This window comes from Heteronotia binoei, chromosome 2 (genome assembly GCF_032191835.1).
Source record: "Heteronotia binoei isolate CCM8104 ecotype False Entrance Well chromosome 2, APGP_CSIRO_Hbin_v1, whole genome shotgun sequence".
Lineage (NCBI taxonomy): Eukaryota > Metazoa > Chordata > Lepidosauria > Squamata > Gekkonidae > Heteronotia > Heteronotia binoei.
This window is the reverse complement of record NC_083224.1, coordinates 186,137,922-186,159,052: the sequence shown is the minus strand read 5'-3', so window position 1 is coordinate 186,159,052 and position 21,131 is coordinate 186,137,922. Positions and strand designations below refer to the sequence as shown.

The 21,131-nt window shown below is 45.1% G+C and overlaps 1 protein-coding gene across 1 annotated transcript in view; it reads left to right on the top strand.

Moving 5' to 3' along the window:
- The window catches only part of CENPE (centromere protein E), a 70,841-nt gene that overhangs the window by 1,810 nt on the left and 47,900 nt on the right, over nt 1-21,131 (top strand). Inside the window, exons 2-17 of the mRNA XM_060232648.1 lie at nt 1,892-1,986; nt 5,697-5,786; nt 5,871-5,989; nt 6,606-6,728; nt 7,571-7,652; nt 7,772-7,839; nt 8,682-8,753; nt 10,938-10,989; nt 11,985-12,072; nt 12,201-12,330; nt 13,178-13,297; nt 17,993-18,151; nt 18,943-19,075; nt 20,194-20,291; nt 20,656-20,712; nt 20,797-20,952. Coding sequence (XP_060088631.1) covers nt 1,892-1,986; nt 5,697-5,786; nt 5,871-5,989; nt 6,606-6,728; nt 7,571-7,652; nt 7,772-7,839; nt 8,682-8,753; nt 10,938-10,989; nt 11,985-12,072; nt 12,201-12,330; nt 13,178-13,297; nt 17,993-18,151; nt 18,943-19,075; nt 20,194-20,291; nt 20,656-20,712; nt 20,797-20,952 — 1,642 coding nt within the window. The remainder of the gene's footprint in view (nt 1-1,891; nt 1,987-5,696; nt 5,787-5,870; nt 5,990-6,605; nt 6,729-7,570; nt 7,653-7,771; nt 7,840-8,681; nt 8,754-10,937; nt 10,990-11,984; nt 12,073-12,200; nt 12,331-13,177; nt 13,298-17,992; nt 18,152-18,942; nt 19,076-20,193; nt 20,292-20,655; nt 20,713-20,796; nt 20,953-21,131) is intronic.

Genomic DNA, 21,131 nt, shown 5'->3' with positions numbered 1-21,131 from the left:
ACACACACACACACACACGGATGCATACTGTTAACTTCCATTTCTATGTATCTGAGGCAGTGTGCCTGCATATGAAAGCTCATACCTTGAATAAACTATTGTTGGTCTTAAAGGTGTCAATAGACTCAAAATATGGTCCATGGGGTTAGCTCTTGGTTAGGGCATAGGGCTATGACTGAGGAAAGGAGGTGGTTCTCTTTATGCTTTGGAGCGTTAGTCTTCCACCACCACCACCACCACCACCCCCATCTCTCTCATAGGCTGTTTTGGGTGCCCCTTTTTAAAGCTTGTCCAGCTTGTAGAAATCTGCCCACTTGCATTTGTTTTATTCTCTTCAGTGTTCAGCTTACATGTCCTCATGCTCCTTGGAGATCTGGAAAACGGGTGGAGTGGGAGAGAAGAGGAAAGAGGGTATAAAAAAGGAATTCTGTTAGCAGAATAAATGGATAGAAACTTCAGATGACATTCTTTGTGTGTTTTAATGTGAGGGTGAAATGGGGGGTTATTTGTAAGACTGGACTGCAGGGCTGTTGGGATATTGGAAAAAGGGAAATGAAATATCACTGGCTAAAATGCTCCACTGCTAAGATTCCCAACCTCTAGGTGGTTGCTGGTGATCTCCTGGGATTACAACTGATTTCCAGATGACCTGAAGAGAATGGCCACTCTGGAAGGTTGGACTCTATGGCTTTGTACCCCTGAGCCTGCTTCGGCGGGGAGGGCGGGATACAAATCAAATTAAAAAAAAATTAAGAATGAAGTCCTGTCCCAAGTTTCCACACTGAGAAGATGATGATGATACTGGATTTATATCCTGCCCTCCACTCCAAATCTCAGAGCGGTCACAATCTTCTCTATCTCCCCCACCACAACAGACACCCCTGTAAGGTAAGTTAGGCTGAGAGAGCTCTTAAAGCAGCTGCTGTTTCAAGGACAACTCCTGTGAAAGCTATGACTGACACAAGGCCATTCCAGCAGCTGCCAGTGGAGGAGTGGGGAATCAAACCCAGTTCTTGCAGATAAGAGTCCACACACTTACCTACTACACCATACTGGCTCTCTATTCTCCTAAGGCTCCACCCCACCAACAAAAAGAATCTCCAGCTGTTTCCCAACGTGAAGCTGGTAACCCTATACGTTGCTGTGTCTTCTAGATCTCTGTGAAGGGCAAATGTGTATCTAATGGTATTAACCCAAATTGGTATTCTCTGAGGACCAGAACTGTTTGTGCGTGCTCATAAATAGTTAATCTGAATTAACTTTTTTGTTCATTATGGTTTATCAACATTTTTACCTAAGAAGAATGCTTTGTGTATGGTTAGAGATGCTCTGTCCCTTGTTAGTTCGTAAGCCAAGGTAAATTGAGTGATTCCATATTCCCTGAATATTCATTGTTGACAGATTTCACCTGTATGGTGTGTTATCAGAGGGGCTGTGGGTCATAAGGAGAGCATCTACTTGGCATGCAAAAGGTGCCAGGTTCAATCCCCAGTATCTAAAGATAATCAAGCTGTTTAAAAAAAAAGGTAAAAGTAGTCCCCTGTACAAGCACCAGTCATTTCCAACTCTCGGTGACGTTGCATCGCGACGTTTTCACAGCAGACTTTTTACAGGGTGGTTTGCCATTGTCTTCCCCAGTTATCTACACTTTCCCGCTTGACATGAAAGATCTCTACCTAAGACTGTGGAGAGCTGCTGTCAGTCTGAATGGACAGCAACAACCATTCTGGACTAAGGATCCGATTCATTATGAGGTGATTTCATGTGTAGTCATGAAATTTGCCATCAATATTGTATATTCTTTGGTCTGAGCAGCCAAAAGATACATTGAGTCTTTCCCCACCCTTACTACTGAAATCACATAATGACTGTAATTTGTCTGTTCCTTAAGAGAGAATGCAGAGCTGGGAAGTAAAGAAGCTATTGCCTGGAAAAGTGAGAAATGCAACATCTCTCAGGTGGATGGAACAAAGTCCTTCACATTCGGTAAGCTCTTGGCGGACATTAAAACATCCAAACCACTGGCAGGTAGGAGAAAGGTAATCTGTAAGGGTAAGCAGGATGATGCTTTGTCACTGGTTTGCCTTTCCGACACCTTCCCCCGCCTCATTCAAGTGGAAAGGGAAAGGGTCAGAATTAGGGTTGCCAAGTCCAATTCAAAAAATATCTGGGGACTTTGGGGGTGGAGCCAGGAACAAGGGTGTGACAAGCATAATTGAACTCCAAGAGAGTTCTGGCCATCACATTTAAAGGGACAGCACATCTTTTTAAATGTCTTCCTTCCTTAGGAAATAATGAAGGATAGGGGCACCTATTGGGGCTCATAGAATTGGACCCCTGGTACAATTGTTTTGAAACTTGGGGGGTACTATGGGGAGAGGCACTAGATACTATACTGAAACTTTGGTGCCTCTACTTCGAAAAACAGCTCCCCCAGAGCCCCCGAAACCTCCAGATCAATTCCCCATTATACCCTATGAGAATCGATCTCCACATAGGGAATAATGAAGTGATCAGCGGACGTTTCCCTCCCCCCCCCCCCTTTCTGGCGAGTCTGAAGCAGGGGATTGGCCTCTATACTCACGAGTTCTTCATAGCAACACAGACACACCATCCCAAGAGGAAGCTTTTCAATCGGAGACTGAAGCCTCCAGAGGTGCAAAGGCACATGGTCCTCTGGGGGCGGGGCTTCCCCCCACTGCCCAGCTGACTGGGGGCGGGAAAGAGCCTGGGAAAGCGGAAGAACCCCCACTGGGACCTGGGGATTGGTAAGCCTAGTCAGGATCCGGCCAACGATAAGGGATGATAAAGGCTTTCTGTGTAGAATTTTTTTTGTTGAATTATCCCTAATTTGTCATTCCCAATAATATCCATCATAGAATGATAGAGTTGGAAGGGACCTCCAGGGTCATCTAGTCCAACCCCCTGCACAATGCAGGAAACCAACAAATACCTACCCCAAATTCACAGGATCTTTATCTCTGTCAGATGGCTATCTAGCCTCTGTTGAAAAACCTTCAAGGAAGGAGAGCCCACCACCTGTTCCACTGAGGAATTGCTCTAACGGTCAGGAAGTTCTTCCTAATGTTGAGTTGGAACATGCTTGGCTGGTTCTTCCTTGTCCTTCTGGAACCAGCCAAGCAGTTCAGCAGGTCTCATTCAGCAATATAGTGTTGGAGTGTCCTTCCTGGTAGAATAAGCTTTCTCAGGAGGTGGTGGGCTCTCCTTCCTTTGAGGTTTTTAGGCAGAGTCTGGATGGCCATCTGACAGCAATGTGGATCCTGTAAATTTAGGGGGAGGTATTTGTGAGTTTCCTGCATTGTGCAGGGGGTTGGACTAGATGACCCTGGAGATCCCTTCCAACTCTATGATTCTATGTTCTTAAGTTTGGTTCTGCCGGGAGCTGGGGGAGCATTATAGTCCTGCTCTTTGTAGAAGAAGAGTTAGATATTGGATTTATACCCACCCTTTCACTACCCAAAGGCATCTCAGAGTAGCTTACAATCTCCTTTCCCTTCCCCTTCCCCTCCCCACAACAGACACCCTGTGAAGGTGGGACTGAGAGAGCTCTCCAAGAACCGCTCTTGAACAGAAGAGCTATGAGATATGGCTGACCCGAGGTCACTCCAGCAGTTGCATGAGGAGGAGTAGGGGATCAAACCCGGTTCTCCCAGATAAGGGTCTGCACACTTAACCACTGCACCAAGCTGTATTAGAAGCAGAGACACTAGCATTGCTCCCTTCCCTTTCAGTTCCCAGCATTCTTTTAGGGGTGTTTTCAGCTGAGACAGAGCAGGATACACCTGCATCTGTCGGTGTGCTTCTATAGGAAGCTGACATGACGCTGTTTATAAGGTTGTGGACTTCCTATACAAACTGGAGCAAATCCTGTTTGCCTCTATGTGGTGGTTTTGCTGCTGCTCTTCTAGTGGTGCCGTGTGCCCATGTGGTGTTGAATTAGACTTGGCGTCTTGCATTTGTATTTAGCTTATCCGATGACATAGCAGCCCCGTGGTGCAGAGTGGTAAAGCTGCAGTACTGCAGTCTGAGGTCTCTGCTCACAACCTGAGTTCGATCCCGGCGGAAGCTGGGTTCAGTAGCTGGCTCAAGGTTGACTTAGCCTTCCAACCTTCCGAGGTCAGTTAAATGAATACCCAGCTTGCTGGGGGGAAAGTGTAGATGACTGGAGAAGGCAATGGCAAACCACTCCGTAAAAAAAGTCTGCCTTGAAAATGTGATGCAACATCACTCCAGAGTCAGAAATGACTGGTGCTTGCACAGGGGACTACCTTCACCTTTTACCTTTTTAACCTACCTCATGACAAAGCTAGCTGAGAAGGCAGCCTGATGCATAGATCAACCTTGGCTAAGGCCATAGCTCCACTGGTCAGTGGTAGGCATTTCTCATGCAGATGATTGGAGGCTCAGTAGCCCCGAGCCATTTATCCTTTGGCCTCTGTTGAGCAGTCCGTGCTGAGATGCCTTTCTCTGCCTGAGATGCTGCAGAGCTACTGCCAATCAGGATAGACAGTACTGAGAAGGATGGTTTGACTAGCCGTGTAAATGCAATAAAAGTAGTAAATGTGATAAACTAGTAAATGCAATAAAAGCCAGTCCTTTTGGCCTTGAAGCATCAGGTAGGGGGTTGTAACATTCTTAGCCCATATTGGTGTCTTACAAAGTTAACATCTTGTAACCAGAAGATACGCTTAGCTGGAACTGATCTTTACCAATTTGGTGTAGTGGTTAAGTGTGCGGACTCTTATCTGGGAGCACCGGGTTTGATTTCCCACTCCTCCACTTGCACCTGCTAGAATGGCCTTGGGTCAGCCATAGCTCTGGCAGGAGTTGTCCTTGAAAGGGCAGCTGCTGTAAGAGCTCTCTCAGCCCCACCTACCTCACAGGGTGTCTGTTGTGGGGGTGGGGAGGAAGGTAAAGGAGATTGTGACTGCTCTGAGATTCAGAGTATAGGGCGGGATATAAATCCAATATCTTATTATTGATTGGCTATGAGAGAGACTACTTGTATAAAGAATAGCTGTCCGTACTTTAAAATCTTGTAAAATCAAAATAAGTGGCTTTACTGTGTCTAAGGTACAACAGAAAGCCAGTATGGTGTAGTAGTTTGTCAGACTAGGATCTAGAAGAGCCAGGTTTGAATCCCCGCTGTTGCATGGATGTTTACTGGGTGGCCTTAGACCAGATATGCAATCTCAGCCTAACCTGCCTCAACTGGGTTATTAGGCTAAAACGAAGGGAAAAAACAGTGATACAAGCTGTTTGGAGTCCCCACTGGGGAGACAGGCAGGGTATAAATTAAGTAAATAATAATAGAGATTGGATTTATACCCTGTCATTCACTACCAGAAGGAGTCTAAGAGTGGCTCACAATCTCTTTTCCCTTCCCCTCCCCACAACAGATGGCCTATGAGGTAGGCGGGGCTGAGAGAGCTCTCCCATAACTGCTCTTGAGCAGAACAGCTCTGTGACAACTCATGACTGACTCAAGGTCTCATCAGCAGTTGAATGTTAAGGAGTGGGAAATCAAAATCCAGTTCTCCCGGATAAGAGTCCGCACACTGAACCACTACACCAGACTGGCTCTCTAAACAATAACAGGGTTGGCAACTTAGCTGATCAAGGATAGAATCTTACTTTCTTTGAGCTAATTCTTTGTCTCTTTCTTTCTCTCGAAGATCGAGTATTTCATTCAGAAGAAAGTACCAGTGAAGTTTATAAAGAGGTGGCTGATCCGATTATAAAATCTGCTGTTCAAGGATATAATGGTAATCTTCTAGATATCTGTTCATGTGCATAATTGCAGTCTATGCGAGTATCGGTCTGCACTAACTGTCATGAATCCTCCGTAGGCACTATTTTTGCGTACGGCCAGACTGCTTCAGGCAAAACCTATACGATGCTGGGAACGAAAAGTTCTCCAGGAATTTTACCCCTGGCGATTGAAGATGTCTTCAAAACAATCTGTGGAGTAAGTCCATCTGCTACATCTAATCTTTCAGGTACCAAAATCACATTGCAAAGCTAGGCAAGGGTAGTTAGTGTTCATTTACACAGCCGTTCGTTCCAATTGCTTTAGGGTGATTAACATGTGGAATTCACTGCCACAGGAGGTGGTGGCGGCCACAAGTATAGCCACCTTCAAGAGGGGTTTAGATAAAAATATGGAGCAGAGGTCCATCAGTGGCTATTAGCCACAGTGTGTGTGTGTATATAAATTTTTTTGCCACTGTGTGACACAGAGTGTTGGACTGGATAGGCCGTTGGCCTGATCCAACATGGCTTTTCTTATGTTCTTAGGGTTTCCTCCTGGGTTTTGCTATGGAGCACCTTTCCAGCCTGCTGCTTACTTTTCTTCTCTTTTGTCTTCCCACTCCTAAGTGAGATGGAAGCTGTTATTAGGCTTGGTTGTTTCCTTAAAACAAACTTGAGAACCAAGGAATTCAAAACCAAAGTTGGAGATGAAAAGGCAGGTGGGGCGTTTCAGTGATGGTCTTGTTGAGGCCTGTTGAACATCCCAGAAGTAGAGTTTGAAGACTGCATACTGGTCCATGCCTTCTTAATTTCTTTTCTTTTTGTTCTTTTAGTTTCCAGATAGGGAGTTCTTACTCCGTATCTCATACATGGAAATTCACAACGAGACAATTAAAGACCTGCTGTGTAGCAGCATCAGGAAGAAAAAGCCTCTCGTAGTTCGGGAAGACATCAATGTAAGTGAATGAAGTTGCATAATTCATTGGTTATGAGAAAATCATTTATGTTTTTAAAGGTCTTTGTAAGTTGGAAGGCAAAATGTTGATCCTGTACTGCTGTGCATCTTTCACTCTGACCAGACCATGCTTCTGCACTTGAAACTCCTAGTGGTCTTAAAAATTACAGGACTGTCCCATTGGTGTTCTCCAAGTCATACAAATGCTTGTTCTGTATGGCATAGAATGAACTGCTGCTACACTTAGTCGCCTGAAGTGATATTAATAGGATTAGCCAGGAGTGGAATTCTAGAAGGAGCTCCTTTGTATATTAGGCCACACGCCCCTGATGTAGCCAATCCCCCAAGAGCTCACAAAAAAGAGCCTTGTAAGCTCTTGGAGGATTGGCTACATCAGGGGTGTGTGGCCTAATATGCAGAGGGGCTCCTGCTAGGATTCCACCCCTGCGTATTTGATTTGCACTTTGTGACTAGCACAGAATGCTAGTTTGTTGAAAAGAAGGAGGCAGTAGGACTGCATTTTTCAGAGCAGCAGTACCTCATGCCACGGGGCAAACTTCACTTGGGGATGGAGCTATTTTTCAAAGGAAGAGGGTTTATTTTTGTCCCAGTGGGCATGCCCAAAGCAGTTCTTCCAGATCCCAGTATCAATTCTCGTTCTTTTCCTAGCAAAGTTTCCTTCAAAGTTATCTGTTGCCAAACATCAGGTCCCACGATTTCAAAAAAGACACACTTCCCTGACATTGCAGCAACCTTGCTACTTGCTGCAAAAACTGATAAAGCAATAGTGAAAATTGTCTACGTGTAATATAAGAATATTCTGACTTCAAAATTGTCTTGTAGAGGAACATCTATGTGGAAGATCTGATTGAAGAGGTGGTGGTTTCTCCAGAGCAGGTTGTGACCTGGCTACAAAAAGGCGAAAGTAAGATTTCACATCTCAGGTGGCTGAACATGGTTCTGAAAACCATTCATACAAACTTTTGTGCCTTATACTAATTAGTATATCTATTGCTACGTGTAATTTTCTTTCTTTTTAAACAGAAAACAGACACTATGGGGAGACAAAGATGAATGCGAGAAGCAGCCGTTCCCATGCTATCTTCAGAATGGTAATCTATCCTAGTGACTGTTTAGCACTAATTTTTTTTAAATTTTTAATTTTCTTAATTTTTTTTCTAAGTGGAAATTAAGTTCAGGGGGTATAGACTGGGTTGGGCCTCAGTGGTTCCCATTGAATTCACGAGCTGACCAAAAAGTAATACTCCGCCCTTGTTCCTGATTCTCTACAGGGTGACCTCACTCCGACATTTTGTGGTTGCACCCACCACTCTGTCAGGTGTTTAAAGGTTTCTACAGGCTCCAAAGGTTGGGGACCCCTGCTCTGGGGTGCGTGAGAAGCATGGCTGAACACAGCCTGTGTAATGTGCTGCAATTTGATCATGGGTGGTGGGAGACAGTGCTGTGCTGAGTGTCCCAGTGATTTTCAGTCAGGGCTGATTAGGCAGCCCTAGGTGGCTGCCTAGGGCGTGACCCCGGGGGGGGTGCTGAGTTGGGCCCTCCCCACCCACCTCCTTGGCCAGGGAAATGGGCGAGCATTGTGGCACCTGTGCTTCGTAGCATGCACGTTGCCCACCCACCGTCACTCAGCCTGGCTGCCATTGCTTCTGGAAGTGATGGCGGGCAGCACACCCTCTCTGAGACACAGGTGCCGCACTGCCACCATGGCACTCACCCCTGGTGAGGGAGAAAGAGTGTGGGCAGTGGGGCCTTGCCTCAGTCGCCAGACATCATGAGACTGGCCCCGCTTTCAGTGGGGAGTTTGGGGAGAGGATGTATACACATATAACAGTTCTTGCAATATATAGACCCTCGCTCCCACCTATGCTTTCATAACTGTAGGTGTTCTGCTAAGTTACCCCGAGTCACTGCTTAGTTTTTTTTTCTTTTGAAGATAATCGAAAGCAAAGAAAAGACTGATGCTTCCAATTCAAACTGTGATGGTGCTGTCATGGTCTCTCACTTGGTGAGTTTTTTGAAAGACAGTGTTAAAATTTGAAGTGGGCTTGGGGTATGGCAGTGGGTAGTAATTTGTATGTTATGAAAGATCCCAGTCTGCCTCATTTTGAATTTGGTCTTGGGCAGTCAGAGCCCAACATCTGCTTCAAGCACAGAAGCGGGTGGGGGGGGGATCTATGAACTGCCATAGCGTAAGCTAGTGATGGTTCAATCATGAATCGTGCAGGTATCTATGAACGTTGCACGAGGCTATTGTCAGTCTGACACAACAGTCCTAAGTATGTTTACTGTGGAAAAAGTTCTAACATCACAGGTGTGCCTAAGAGTGCAAACACATCAACTTCTCAAGGGTTGTGTGTTGCAGAATGCACATCACCTTTGCCTGGGTGATTAACATGCGGAATTCACTGCCACAGGAGGTGGCGGCGGCTACAAGCATAGCCAGCTTCATGAGGTGGTTAGATAAAAGTATGGAGCAGAGGTCCATCAGGAGAGCCAGTTTGGTGTAGTGGTTAAGTGTGCAGACTCTTATCTGGGACAACCAGGTTTGATTCCCCGCTCCTCCACTTGCATCTGCTGGCATGGCCTTGGGTCAGTCAGAGCTCTGGCAGAGGTTGTCCTTGAAAGGGCAGCTGCTGTGAGAGCCCTCCCCAGCCCCACCTACCTCACAGGGTGTCTGTTGTGGCGGAGGAAGATAAAAGAGATTGTGAGCTGCCCTGAGACTCTTGGAGTGGAGGGCGGGATATAAATCCAATATCTTCTTCTTATCAGTGGCTATTAGCCACAGTGTGTGTGTGTGTGTGTATATATGTGTGTGTGATTTTTGGCCATTGTGTGATACACAGTGTTGGACTGGATGGGCCATTGGCCTGATCCAACATGGCTTCTCTTATGTTCTTATGCAAACTGAAGTCGTACTATCAAAATAAGCAGAATGCTGGTCTCTCCACTTCTTCCTAAAAACCTGGTCTTTCCTTGCAGTCCTCCTATGTCTGAAACGGAGTCTTGCTAAAGTCTGCCTTCTTTTCTTCCGTCCTGGTTTTTAGATATTCTATGTCATGGTGCAGGGGGTGGGATTCTTGTATTTCAAATAGCAAAATGAATGACTAGAACGATACAGCTTTCCTTTCTATTTACGCTCATCCCCGGCTCACACTGCTGGTTCCTTGTTGAGTAAAAAGGGGTGGTGGTGCCTAGATATAGGTCAGCTGAACAGGGGTGCGAAGGACCTTGGAGGAAGCCTCTGAACTGCTCAAAGAATCAGAAAAAGGCCAGCATCACAACCTGAACTTCTGGAACTCAATTGTAAGCCACCATTAGCTATTACCTGTGAATGCCCAGTGATATCTCTCTGTATAATGAAATACTGTGCCTTGAAATATGGAGTGAACTCCAATTCTATTATATACTAAAGCCAGCTGTGATGGTTGCATTTGGATTCTACCTTATTGGTGCCTTTCGGCCAATAAGGGCTGAGCTGTTGGGCCCTAGCAGCCAGTCAGTATGTGTTTCTGGCTAGCACTCTTGAGGTGGTCTGGAAGGTAGGTCATTGCCAGTGGTGACAGCCCTCTAAGTTCTTGCCCTTTAAAAGAGGGAAGCAGATTCTGTCCCCTTCCCTTGAGTTGAAGTGCCCCTGTCTCCAATCCTAGGGGGGGAAGGGCTGCTTTTCATGTTAGCCAGATGCTCTCTGTCCTTACAAAAGGGTGTAGAAGACCGTAGATTTATACCCCGCCTTTCTCTCTGAATCAGAGTCTCCAAGTGGCTTGCAATCTCCTTTATCTTCTTCCCCCACAACAGACACCCTGTGAGGTAGGTGGGGCTGAGAGGGCTCTCTCCGAAGCTACCCTTTCAAGGACAACTTTTGCGAGAGCTATGGCTGACCCAAGGCCATTCCAACAGCTGCAAGTAGAGGTTCTGCCAGATTAGAGGCTGCACACCTAACCACTGCACCAATCTGGCTCTCAAATCCCCAGGAGTCTCCAGAACCCAGTTTGAAAAAACTGCGCTTCTGTATAATTTCTTTGGTTTGATTTATCTCATTCTGCTGCCACTGTCTGATATGTATTTGAACTGTCCAGAAAGCCGCTGCGGGTCTGAGTAGACAATACAGACTGATGGGCCAAGGGTCTGATTCAGTATAAAGTAACTTCATGTGTTCATCTGTAGCTAACAGTCACAAATGTCTTTGCAGAATTTGGTAGACTTGGCAGGAAGTGAGCGAGCTAGCCAAACAGGCACTGATGGTATGTACCTGCTGTTGAACCAGCTTATTTTGAAAGTTTGTATCCATTCCATGTTTGCTAAATAACTTAATGTAGGCCTATGAAAATTTTGGAATCACAGCATCGGAAGAGATCACCAGGGTCATTAGTCCAAACCGCTGCACAATGCAGGAAATTCACAAATACCTATCTGTCTGTCTCATAATTCCGTTATTGTTATCAAAAGTTTCATGAATTCAATATTGCACCTAATACAGAAGGCTACTGGTTAAATGAAATAACCCACCACTGCTGAATAGTGTAAAGATAAGGTAACGTACAAACAAGCAATGGCTAGAACTTGCACATTTATTTTTATGTCACAACAAAATGTTCTGAATTCTGATGCAAAGTGATAAACTTCGGGTTGTAGCCAGCCAGCTTTTTTGCCTATTTTCAGCCTATTCCTCTCCTTTGTTATAGCTGCTGTTCTACATTGCATTGTTAGTGCAGGGTCTCATGATCCTGAACATATATATTTCAGTGATCAAAGTCCCCTCCCCTCTTCTTTTTTGCCAGAGGAAAAGCTGGTTGGATCCAATCTGTAGTATTTTAGAACTCATGAGTTACACTACAATAAAATCATTGCTTAAAATATTAGGTGCCACAATGAAATTTTTAGGCAGCGGGGTGATCAGGTACCTGGGATTTGTTGAGCCCTGGCTTAATTATTACATTTGAATTCCACTGTTTTCAAGGAGTTCTGGGTTCCATTTCAAGTCTGTTATCTTCTAAGTTTGCAATGAATCTGGGGATAGAGAGGGTGGTGTTGTGTCACACAGCTTCACTGCCATGGTAGATTGACAGTGGTAAATCATTATGCTGTTCCTAAACAAATGGATGTTGCTTGGAATTCTAAAATAATAAACCTCTAGGGGTTGCATGTTGAAGTTATGACTTTGTGTCGCAATAGTAAAATGAGTTTGAGGGGAGCTGCAGTCAATACCACTTGAGACTAGTAACGTTTTAATTCCTAGGTGTTCGACTTAAAGAAGGCTGCAATATAAACCGGAGCTTATTCATCTTGGGTCAGGTCATCAAGAAACTTTGTGATGATCAGTTTGGGTAAGCGCAAGAATAATCTCTTTTGCTGTTTTGTAGACCTAACCAAGTGGCTTTTTAAATGGTTTGGCCATTGCTAACAAACTTGAATTCCTTACTCCTGTGTCCTGTCATTTTCTTTAAAAAACCAGCGGCTTCATAAATTATAGAGACAGCAAACTTACAAGAATTTTACAGAACTCACTTGGTGGGAATGCTAAAACTGCTATCATCTGTACAGTTACACCAGTATCTTTGGAGGAGACGTTAAGCACCCTTCAGGTAACCCTGGTTTGGAAACAGTTCTCAAATTTGTTTATTTAGGAAATTTCTGTTCTTTGTCTCTGCACAAGCCACCCTTATAATATCTTGTCTTAGAAGTGTTCAGGGATCATTTTGCAGAAAGAGGTGCCAGAGCTCATTAGGGCAACTCATTTGCATAACCCACACACCTCTGACATCACCGGAAGGTGTACTAAATTATATCAGCTCAGCGTCTACCTTAAAATGCTTCTTGCATTACAATTGTCATAATAAAACCTTACTCCCATCATACTACTTAAATGACTTCCTCCTCTGTAGCCACAGTGGCATGATGAAGATTTCCATCTGTCTGCTTTATATGTTTTGGTTATTTTCCCATTTTTTTGTGGGGAAAGGTATTAGAAAGTTTGTCAAATCTTAGAGTTCAGGAAAATTCTCCCAGGGGGGTTGAACAATGGAGCCCAGAAGCAAGTATTTTTGGGGGGAAGGGTTAAGAAAGAAAGAGCACAATAAAATTTAGCGGTTCTGGAGCTCCACTCCTGTGAGCGCCTGCCCAACATGAGGCCTGGAACTGTCCGTCTCCATTTGGCATCTGTCTTGCTTGCTGCTTCCACTAAACCCATCAGCCCTGACCAATCTGATCTGCAGTCATTCAGACCATGAGACTTAAGGGGGCAATAAAATGGAGGTGGGATTCTACTGCCCCTGCTTTGTTTGTGTCTTCTTGTTTGTGACCCAGAGAGGGAGGGTAGTATGCAGAAGGGTTCGTGGGGGAGGGCGGTTGCAGAAGGGTTCGTGGGGGAGGGCGGTTTCTGCTATTAAGGCTTGCTGATCTTGCTTTGTCTGGTTTTTTTTCCTCTTCTAGTTTGCTAGTACAGCAAAGGAGATGAAAAACAGCCCTAAGGTCAACGAAGTTCTAGATGACGATGCCCTCTTAAAGAGGTACCGAAGAGAAATAGAAGACTTAAAGCGGCGCCTCGAAGAGGTACATGTCAGCTCTTTCCAGAATTCTAAAAACTGAAGTTCCCAAGCTTCAGAGAAAGGTTGGAGGAAGCAATAATAGTCTCAGAACAAACTATGTTCCCAAGCATTCTTAGCATGAAGTGTTACTTTTCACACAGCGCTTTTCGCTTATCTGTCTGTGGTTCTTGATCTCACGGGCATGGCTAGGCTGCCATTCCCGGAGGCGTTTTATCTTCAAAGGGGAATTGCCTTTGTTAGTTCTTGGGACAGGAATTCCCAAGGTTAGTAAGTGCTATGTTTCTACTTTGATATGCAAGGTCGTTTCTCATGCATATTGCAAAAAACATAAAGACCAACAATAAAAATTTCTTCAAATATATTAGAAGTAGGAAACCAGCCAGGGAAGCAGTGGGGCCCTTGGATGACCATGGGGTAAAAGGATTACTGAAGGAGGATGGGGAAATGGCTGAGAAGCTGAACGCATTTTTTGCCTCCGTCTTCACCGTGGAAGATGAGAAGTGTTTGCCCGCCCCAGAACCACTAATATTGGAAGGGGTGTTGAAAGACCTGAGTCAGATTGAGGTGACAAGAGAGGAGGTCCTACAACTGATAGACAAATTAAAAACTAATAAGTCACCGGGTCCGGATGGCATACATCCGAGAGTTCTGAAAGAACTCAAAGTTGAACTTGTGGATCTTCTAACAAAAATCTGTAATCTTTCATTGAAATCTGCCTCCGTTCCTGAGGACTGGAAGGTAGCAAATGTCACCCCCATCTTTAAAAAGGGTTCCAGAGGAGATCCGGGAAATTACAGGCCAGTCAGTCTGACTTCAATACCGGGAAAGTTGGTAGAAACCATTATCAAGGACAGAATGAGTAGGCACATTGATGAACACGGGTTATTGAGGAAGACTCAGCATGGGTTCTGCAAGGGAAGATCTTGCCTCACTAACCTGTTGCATTTCTTTGAGGGGGTGAACAAACATGTGGACAAAGGAGACCCGATAGATGTTGTTTACCTTGACTTCCAGAAAGCTTTTGATAAAGTTCCTCATCAAAGGCTCCTTAGAAAGCTTGAGAGTCATGGAGTAAAAGGACAGGTCCTCTTGTGGATCAAAAACTGGCTGAGTAATAGGAAGCAGAGAGTGAGTATAAATGGGCAGTCTTCGCAGTGGAGGACAGTAAGCAGTGGGGTGCCGCAGGGCTCGGTACTGGGTCCCATCCTCTTTAACTTGTTCATAAATGATTTAGAGTTGGGAGTGAGCAGTGAAGTGGCCAAATTTGCAGATGACACTAAATTGTTCAGGGTGGTGAGAACCAGAGAGGATTGTGAGGAACTCCAAAGGGATCTGTTGAGGCTGGGTGAGTGGGCGTCAACGTGGCAGATGAGGTTGAATGTGGCCAAGTGCAAAGTAATGCACATTGGGGCCAAGAATCCCAGCTACAAATACAAGTTGATGGGGTGTGAACTGGCAGAGACAGACCAAGAGAGAGATCTTGGGGTCATGGTAGATAATTCACTGAAAATGTCAAGACAGTGTGCGTTTGCAATAAAAAAGGCCAACGCCATGCTGGGAATTATTAGGAAGGGAATTGAAAACAAATCAGCCAGTATCATAATGCCTCTGTATAAATCGATGGTGCGGTCTCATTTGGAGTACTGTGTGCAGTTCTGGTCGCCGCACCTCAAAAAGGATATTATAGCATTGGAGAAAGTTCAGAAAAGGGCAACTAAAATGATTAAAGGGCTGGAACACCTTCCCTATGAAGAAAGGTTGAAACGCTTAGGGCTCTTTAGCTTGGAGAAACGTCGACTGAGGGGTGACATGATAGAAGTTTACAAGATAATGCATGGGATGGAGAAAGTAGAGAAAGAAGTACTTTTCTCCCTTTCTCACAATACAAGAACTCGTGGGCATTCGATGAAATTGCTGAGCAGACAGGTTAAAACGGATAAAAGGAAGTACTTCTTCACCCAAAGGGTGATTAACATGTGGAATTCACTGCCACAGGAGGTGGTGGCGTCCACAAGCATAGCCACCTTCAAGAAGGGGTTAGATAAAAATATGGAGCAGAGGTCCATCAGTGGCTATTAGCCACAGTGTGTGTGTGTGTGTGTGTGTGTATATATATATATATATATTTGGCCACTGTGTGACACAATGTTGGACTGGATGGGCCATTGGCCTGATCTAACATGGCTTCTCTTATGTTCTTATGTTCTTATGGTTGTTAGAAAATGGAGTCAGTTGAGCTAAGCATTTCATTACATTCAGTTAATCAAAGCATTTTAATAATAGTTTTCCAGAGTCTGACACTCCTAAGGTCTTGAATCTCCATGTCAATTAATCTCTGTTTAATCATGACAAAAGCATGCTTCTCCGAAAAAAAGGGTCAGATCATCAATGCTAAGCCCAGGAAGCAATAATACAGTGTTATACTGGGATGAACAACCAATTTGCATAACAATGAACAGGTTTTCGAGTCCCCTGGAAATCTTCACAACGCTTTGGGGTTCAGTGAAAAAAGGGAGAGATGGTTTCTGGGCATGGTGGTGTTAACCCATTACTCTGCAGCAAAGGCAACTGAGAGACAGAAAAAAGGTCCCTTTCCTTTGAGTATATAAAAGCCAGCAGGTGTCTTACTGGCACTAGTTGGAACACGGGTTCTTCGTAAGGCAGAACATGGTAGAGCTGGCAACTAAAAGCCAAGCTTGATGGTACTGATCATATTGCCACATGGTTCAAAATGTAGGTAAGGATGCTTACATAAGAAGCTGTCTGATACTGAATCAGACCCTCAGTCCATCAAAGTCAGTATTGTCTACTCAGACTAGCAGCAGCTCTCCAAGGTCTCAAGCTGAGGTTTTTCACACCTATTTGCCTGGACTCTTTTTAGTTGGAGGTGCCGGGGATTGAACCTGGGACCTTCTGCTTACCAAGCAGATACTCTACCACTGAGCCACCATCCCTCCCATGCTTCACCCCCTCCTCCCATTTCTCCTTCCCCTCGTATACATGCAGGGTCCCAATAAGCACACATAACTTTAAAGCTTATCCTGCGTTAGTGGAGTAACCTTTCGTCTGCAGCTTGTAGTATTTTAAGCTGGAATACGGGATACGATGCAGCTTGTTGATGCCATTTTGTGGCTAGCAGTGCCAGTTGTCTTCACCTCAGTGCAAGTTGGGAGTCTTCCTGATCCATCAGTGTGAGGTGCCTCCCCATACAGATCAAGGACAGCTTAACCGTGGCAGACAGGCAGACATGATATCTTAATTCTAATGGAAGGTTGTATCAATACCTGCCAATAAAGGCTATCAATAATACCTATCAATACCTGCCAAAAAAGGCTGCCAATAACATTCCGAGTCCGGTACAAGGTGTTGGTCATTACCTTTAAAGCCCTATATGGCCTAGGACCTGCCTACCTTAGGGACCGTCTCTCCCCACACGTTCCCCAGAGAGTACTACGATCGGGTTCACAAAACCTGTTAGTAATCCCCGGGCCAAAGGAGGCCCGCCTGAAATCCACCAGGGATCGGGCCTTCTCGGTAACGGCGCCTTACTGGTGGAACCAGCTGCCGGAAGAGGTGAGGGCCCTGCGGGACCTAGGGCAGTTGCGCAGGGCCTGTAAGACAGCCCTCTTCCGGCAGGCCTACAACAACTAACTAATACTGAGAAATTTTTTGGATGGAACTAGAATGCATTTAATAGACCGCTGGTTTTTATGTCTTATTGTTTTAATCCTTATTATGTAAATGTTTTTAAGCTAAATTTATGTAAGTTTACTATGTTGTAAGCTGCCCTGATCCACTTCGGTGGGAAGGGCGGGATATAAGTAAAAATATAAATAAATAAATCGGATTAATCCAGGAATGTGATACGACGACACTGCCCTTTGGGGGAGTGCAAATAGACGTTGAAAGTTTTTGGTGGGGTTAGTTTTTAAAGTCCAGCATTTTGAATGGATTGAGCCACACGGTTATATACAAGGGTCGTTTTGTAGAAAAATAGGTGGCAGAGCTCATTAGCATAATTCATTAGCATATGCCACCCCCCCTTCATCCAAAAGCAACCTTTTGCAAGAAAAGAGAGCCCTGGGTGAGCGAGGCCTGCTTGGGATGGCTAGAAATCCAGCCAGCCCAAGCAGGTCTCGCTCTTCTGGGCCAACCGCCACTCCCCCCACCACTCAAAAGGCCAGCCAGCCACCCGCTGCCCAAAATCACAGAAGTGGAGAAAGGGTGGTGTGGGCTTCTCCAGGGGTTCATGAGGGTTGCTGGGGGCATGGCAAAGCTCCTGGCTGGCTGGCTGCCCGCTCTCCTAATCCAGGGATTGTTATGCGGCTGCATTTACTATTCAATGGACAAGGTAGGTGGGGAGGAAGAGGGGGAACCCTCAGAAAGGTTTAGGAGCTGCGCTCCTGTGAGCTCCTGCTGAATCTGAGGCCTGGTTATATATATTGCCTCATTTAAATGCACATTTTTAGCATACACATATACAGTGCTTTTTTTGTAGCAGGAACTCTTTTGCATATTAGGCTATACCCCTCCCCCCCCCCGATGTAGCCAATGCTCCAAGAGTTTAGGGCTCTTAGTACAGGGCCAACTGTATGCTCTTGGAGGACTGGCTACATCAGGGGTGTGTGGCCTATCATGCAAAGGGAGTTCCTGCTACCAAAAAAAAAGCCCTGACTGTACTGTATGTATTAATTTACAGGTTTCTTCAGTCAGCCACACCAGAGATGAAGAGAAAGACCAGCTCGCCCAGCTCTTGGAGGAGAAGAACTCTTTGCAAAAGCAGCAGGAGGACAGGATAAGAACCTTGGCCGAGATGGTGGTCACTTCGTCATCTTTTTTGCAAGAGCAAGAGTCAAAAGTGAGCCTGAAAAATTTGGTTATTACAAGGGCCTCAATAAAGCGGGTGGCTACAATGGCTACGCTTTGCGGTGTCATCCTGAGAGCACTTTCCTGGGAGGAAGCTCCACTGGATAGACCTGAGTAGGATTCTGAATGGAAGTGCTTAGGATCGATCTCTTCAAGACTAAAATTCTCAGTTTTCACGTGAACACAGACAAATGTTAAAAAACTGAAATAGGATGTCCCATATGGGGTTGAGCAAAAGCATTCTACTGAGAAGAAGCTATAAAGGGATGAAACGACAGTAAAATCTTTCAGTGAACTTTCTGGAGCTTTTGTACGGTAGGCTGCATTGCATGCAAACACAGCGGCTATGAGCGATTGCCATATACAGAATCAGGTCACTGAGCTTTGGAACAGACCCTGAACTAGCAGCTTAAGACCTCTAGTGTGCCAGGGCCAGGGAACTGTGGCCTCTGCTTTCAAGGCAATCAGAACTTAAATCTGCCATAGAGCCCTGTCGAGGGGAGGGACGGTGGCTCAGTGGTAGAGCATCTGCTTGGGAAGCAGAAGGTCCCAGGTTCAATCCCTGGCATCTCCAAAAAAGGGTCCAGGCAAATAGGTGTGAAAAACCTCAGCTTGAGACCCTGGAGAGCCGCTGCCAGTCTGAGTAGACAATACTGACTTTAATGGACCAAGGGTCTGATTCAGTATAAGGCTGCTTCACATGTTCACATGAAAGTCTTGCTGTCTTGGTTCTGTGGTCCTTGACTCTGTTCTTATTGTCGGTGGTGCAATTTTGCATTTCAGGCTAGAAAGAAGAGGAGAGTAACCTGGGCCCCTGGTGAAATAAGCCGCAACAGGGAAATATTTTCAGAAGACTTCCCTGAAAGGAGCAAAAGATTTAAAGCCTCTCTTTCGGCCTTATCGGAGATGGAGGAATGTAAGTGTGCTTTCCGGGGAAAATATGGATAGGGCAGTATTCTGAACGAGTGGGCAAGCTATTGCATGCGTGTCTAGTTGAGAAGAAATTTAGAAATCTGTAATATGGGTAATGAATAGATTACATTGGGGGTGACCAACGGTAGCTCTCCAGATGTTTTTTGCCTACAACTCCCATCAGCCCCAGCCATTGGCCATGCTGGCTGGGGCTGATGGGAGTTGTAGGCAAAAAAACATCTGGAGAGCTACCGTTGGCCACCCCTGGATTACCTGATAAATAACAGGTGCTCAATTGCCTGAGGCATAGCTGCAGTTAAATTGGTGCTGCTAATTCAAAGTTTTCTAGCTCTTGGTTATTGCATAGTTACATTAGAACTACAGGGTTAGAGGAAGGTGTGGATCCTTGGCTAGCTTGGATGCCTAACTTCTCGGTTCATGCCATCCCACCCTTTCAAACCGTGGTCTCTTTAAATGTCTTCTCCAAACCGCACCATTGTTATGGCATGGTTTGCAAAAACCATTTAAAGGTAATGTTCCCTTTAAACGGCATTTGCAAGCAGGTGCGGGATGACAGTGAAGTCCAAGCAGTGAATTCACCTGAAAGTGGTGAATTGGCCGTTTGAGTCCACTCCCATGCAGTGCCCACATGCAAAAGCCATTTGAAGGGAACATTCCTTTTAAATGGAGTTTGAAAGATTTCCCCTCACCCTCCGTTCTGCTGGCCATGGTGAGGGGAGAAAGAAGGGAGGGAAGATCCACAAACCTTGTTGACCCGAAGTAGTTTGCAGGTTGGGGAGGTTTGTCCTGGTTCGTGGGACCTCACAAATTGGTACGAACCTCCATTTTCTCAGTTCATGCCCGTCCCTAGTCTTGACAGTGATCCCCAAGTGCTTGGTTGAGCTAAGCTATGTGCAAATGTTAGCTTGATGCTGGTCCAGCAGGCTGTCTCTGGTTCCTCCTTTATCTCTTCTACAATGTAAACATCTCAGGTTCCAAGTATCTGAAAGAATGCTTACAGCTCTTGAGCACTCTAGGACAGTTGCACGCTGCCTTCATGTTAAGTTTGCAGACTTTTTTGTTGTCCTGTATCGGTAAAAAGTCTGGATTTTGTGTGTGTAGCTGTGTCTTCAGAATTCTCAGAATTCGGTGATCCCTGCCTGGCTGTCAGTACTACAGTTCCGGAAGAGGAGTGGATTCCGGGACCTGATATAAGTCTGGTAAGCAAGCCTGGAAATTTGCTTATTAAAAGAGATGGGGTTCTGTTCTCTGCGGTAGCATCTATGGACAGCTTTAGGTAATGTCAACTTCTGAGCTACCAGTATTGGATCCAGACAGCTTTTTCACGCACTCCCCTAATTCCCCTCCTTAGTACAGTTCTTATCTCATATGGCTTTTGAGCATTCCAGTCCCATGATTCCCAAAAATAGACAGGACAGGAGGTCCTTTTTTCAACAGCAGAGTGGTTGGATCCCACTCAGTATTCCTGACATACACAGGTTTAGTACGGAACGGAGTCTAATTGGGATGAGGGGGGAAGAGACAGAATTAAGTGGCTCATATTAAGTAATTTTCTAATTCTAGATCCGTCAAGATTTTGCGGATTCTGTCATCCTCTGTGAAACTCTTGCAGCAGAAAGGGTAAGTCAGCTTAGTGTTGTCTAGGGATTGATCTAGTGCCCAAATGAAAATCTTTTACTCTAGTTTTTTTTTTAAACTGTGTAGGACACTGCCGTAACTAAACAACAAGCTACCCAAGCCGAGCTGGAGACCTTGCAGGTAGAAAAAGAACAGCTGTCGCACGAAGTCAGGGAACTGACAGAGAAAATAGAAACAGATGAATTTATGGTTCTTGAAAAGAAAACCTTACAGGAACATGAGGTAAGAAGATGGAATAAGACCTGGTGAGACTCTTACAGTTTAAAAGTTTCATCTAGAAATGTCTGCCTTCTCTGAAAACTTAGCACAGATTTTTCAGCAGCAGTGCTTGTTTCAACATGACTCCACAGTAGATGCATACTAGAAGTCTTGAATGTGCAAAACAAAATTGTTTCAGAGAT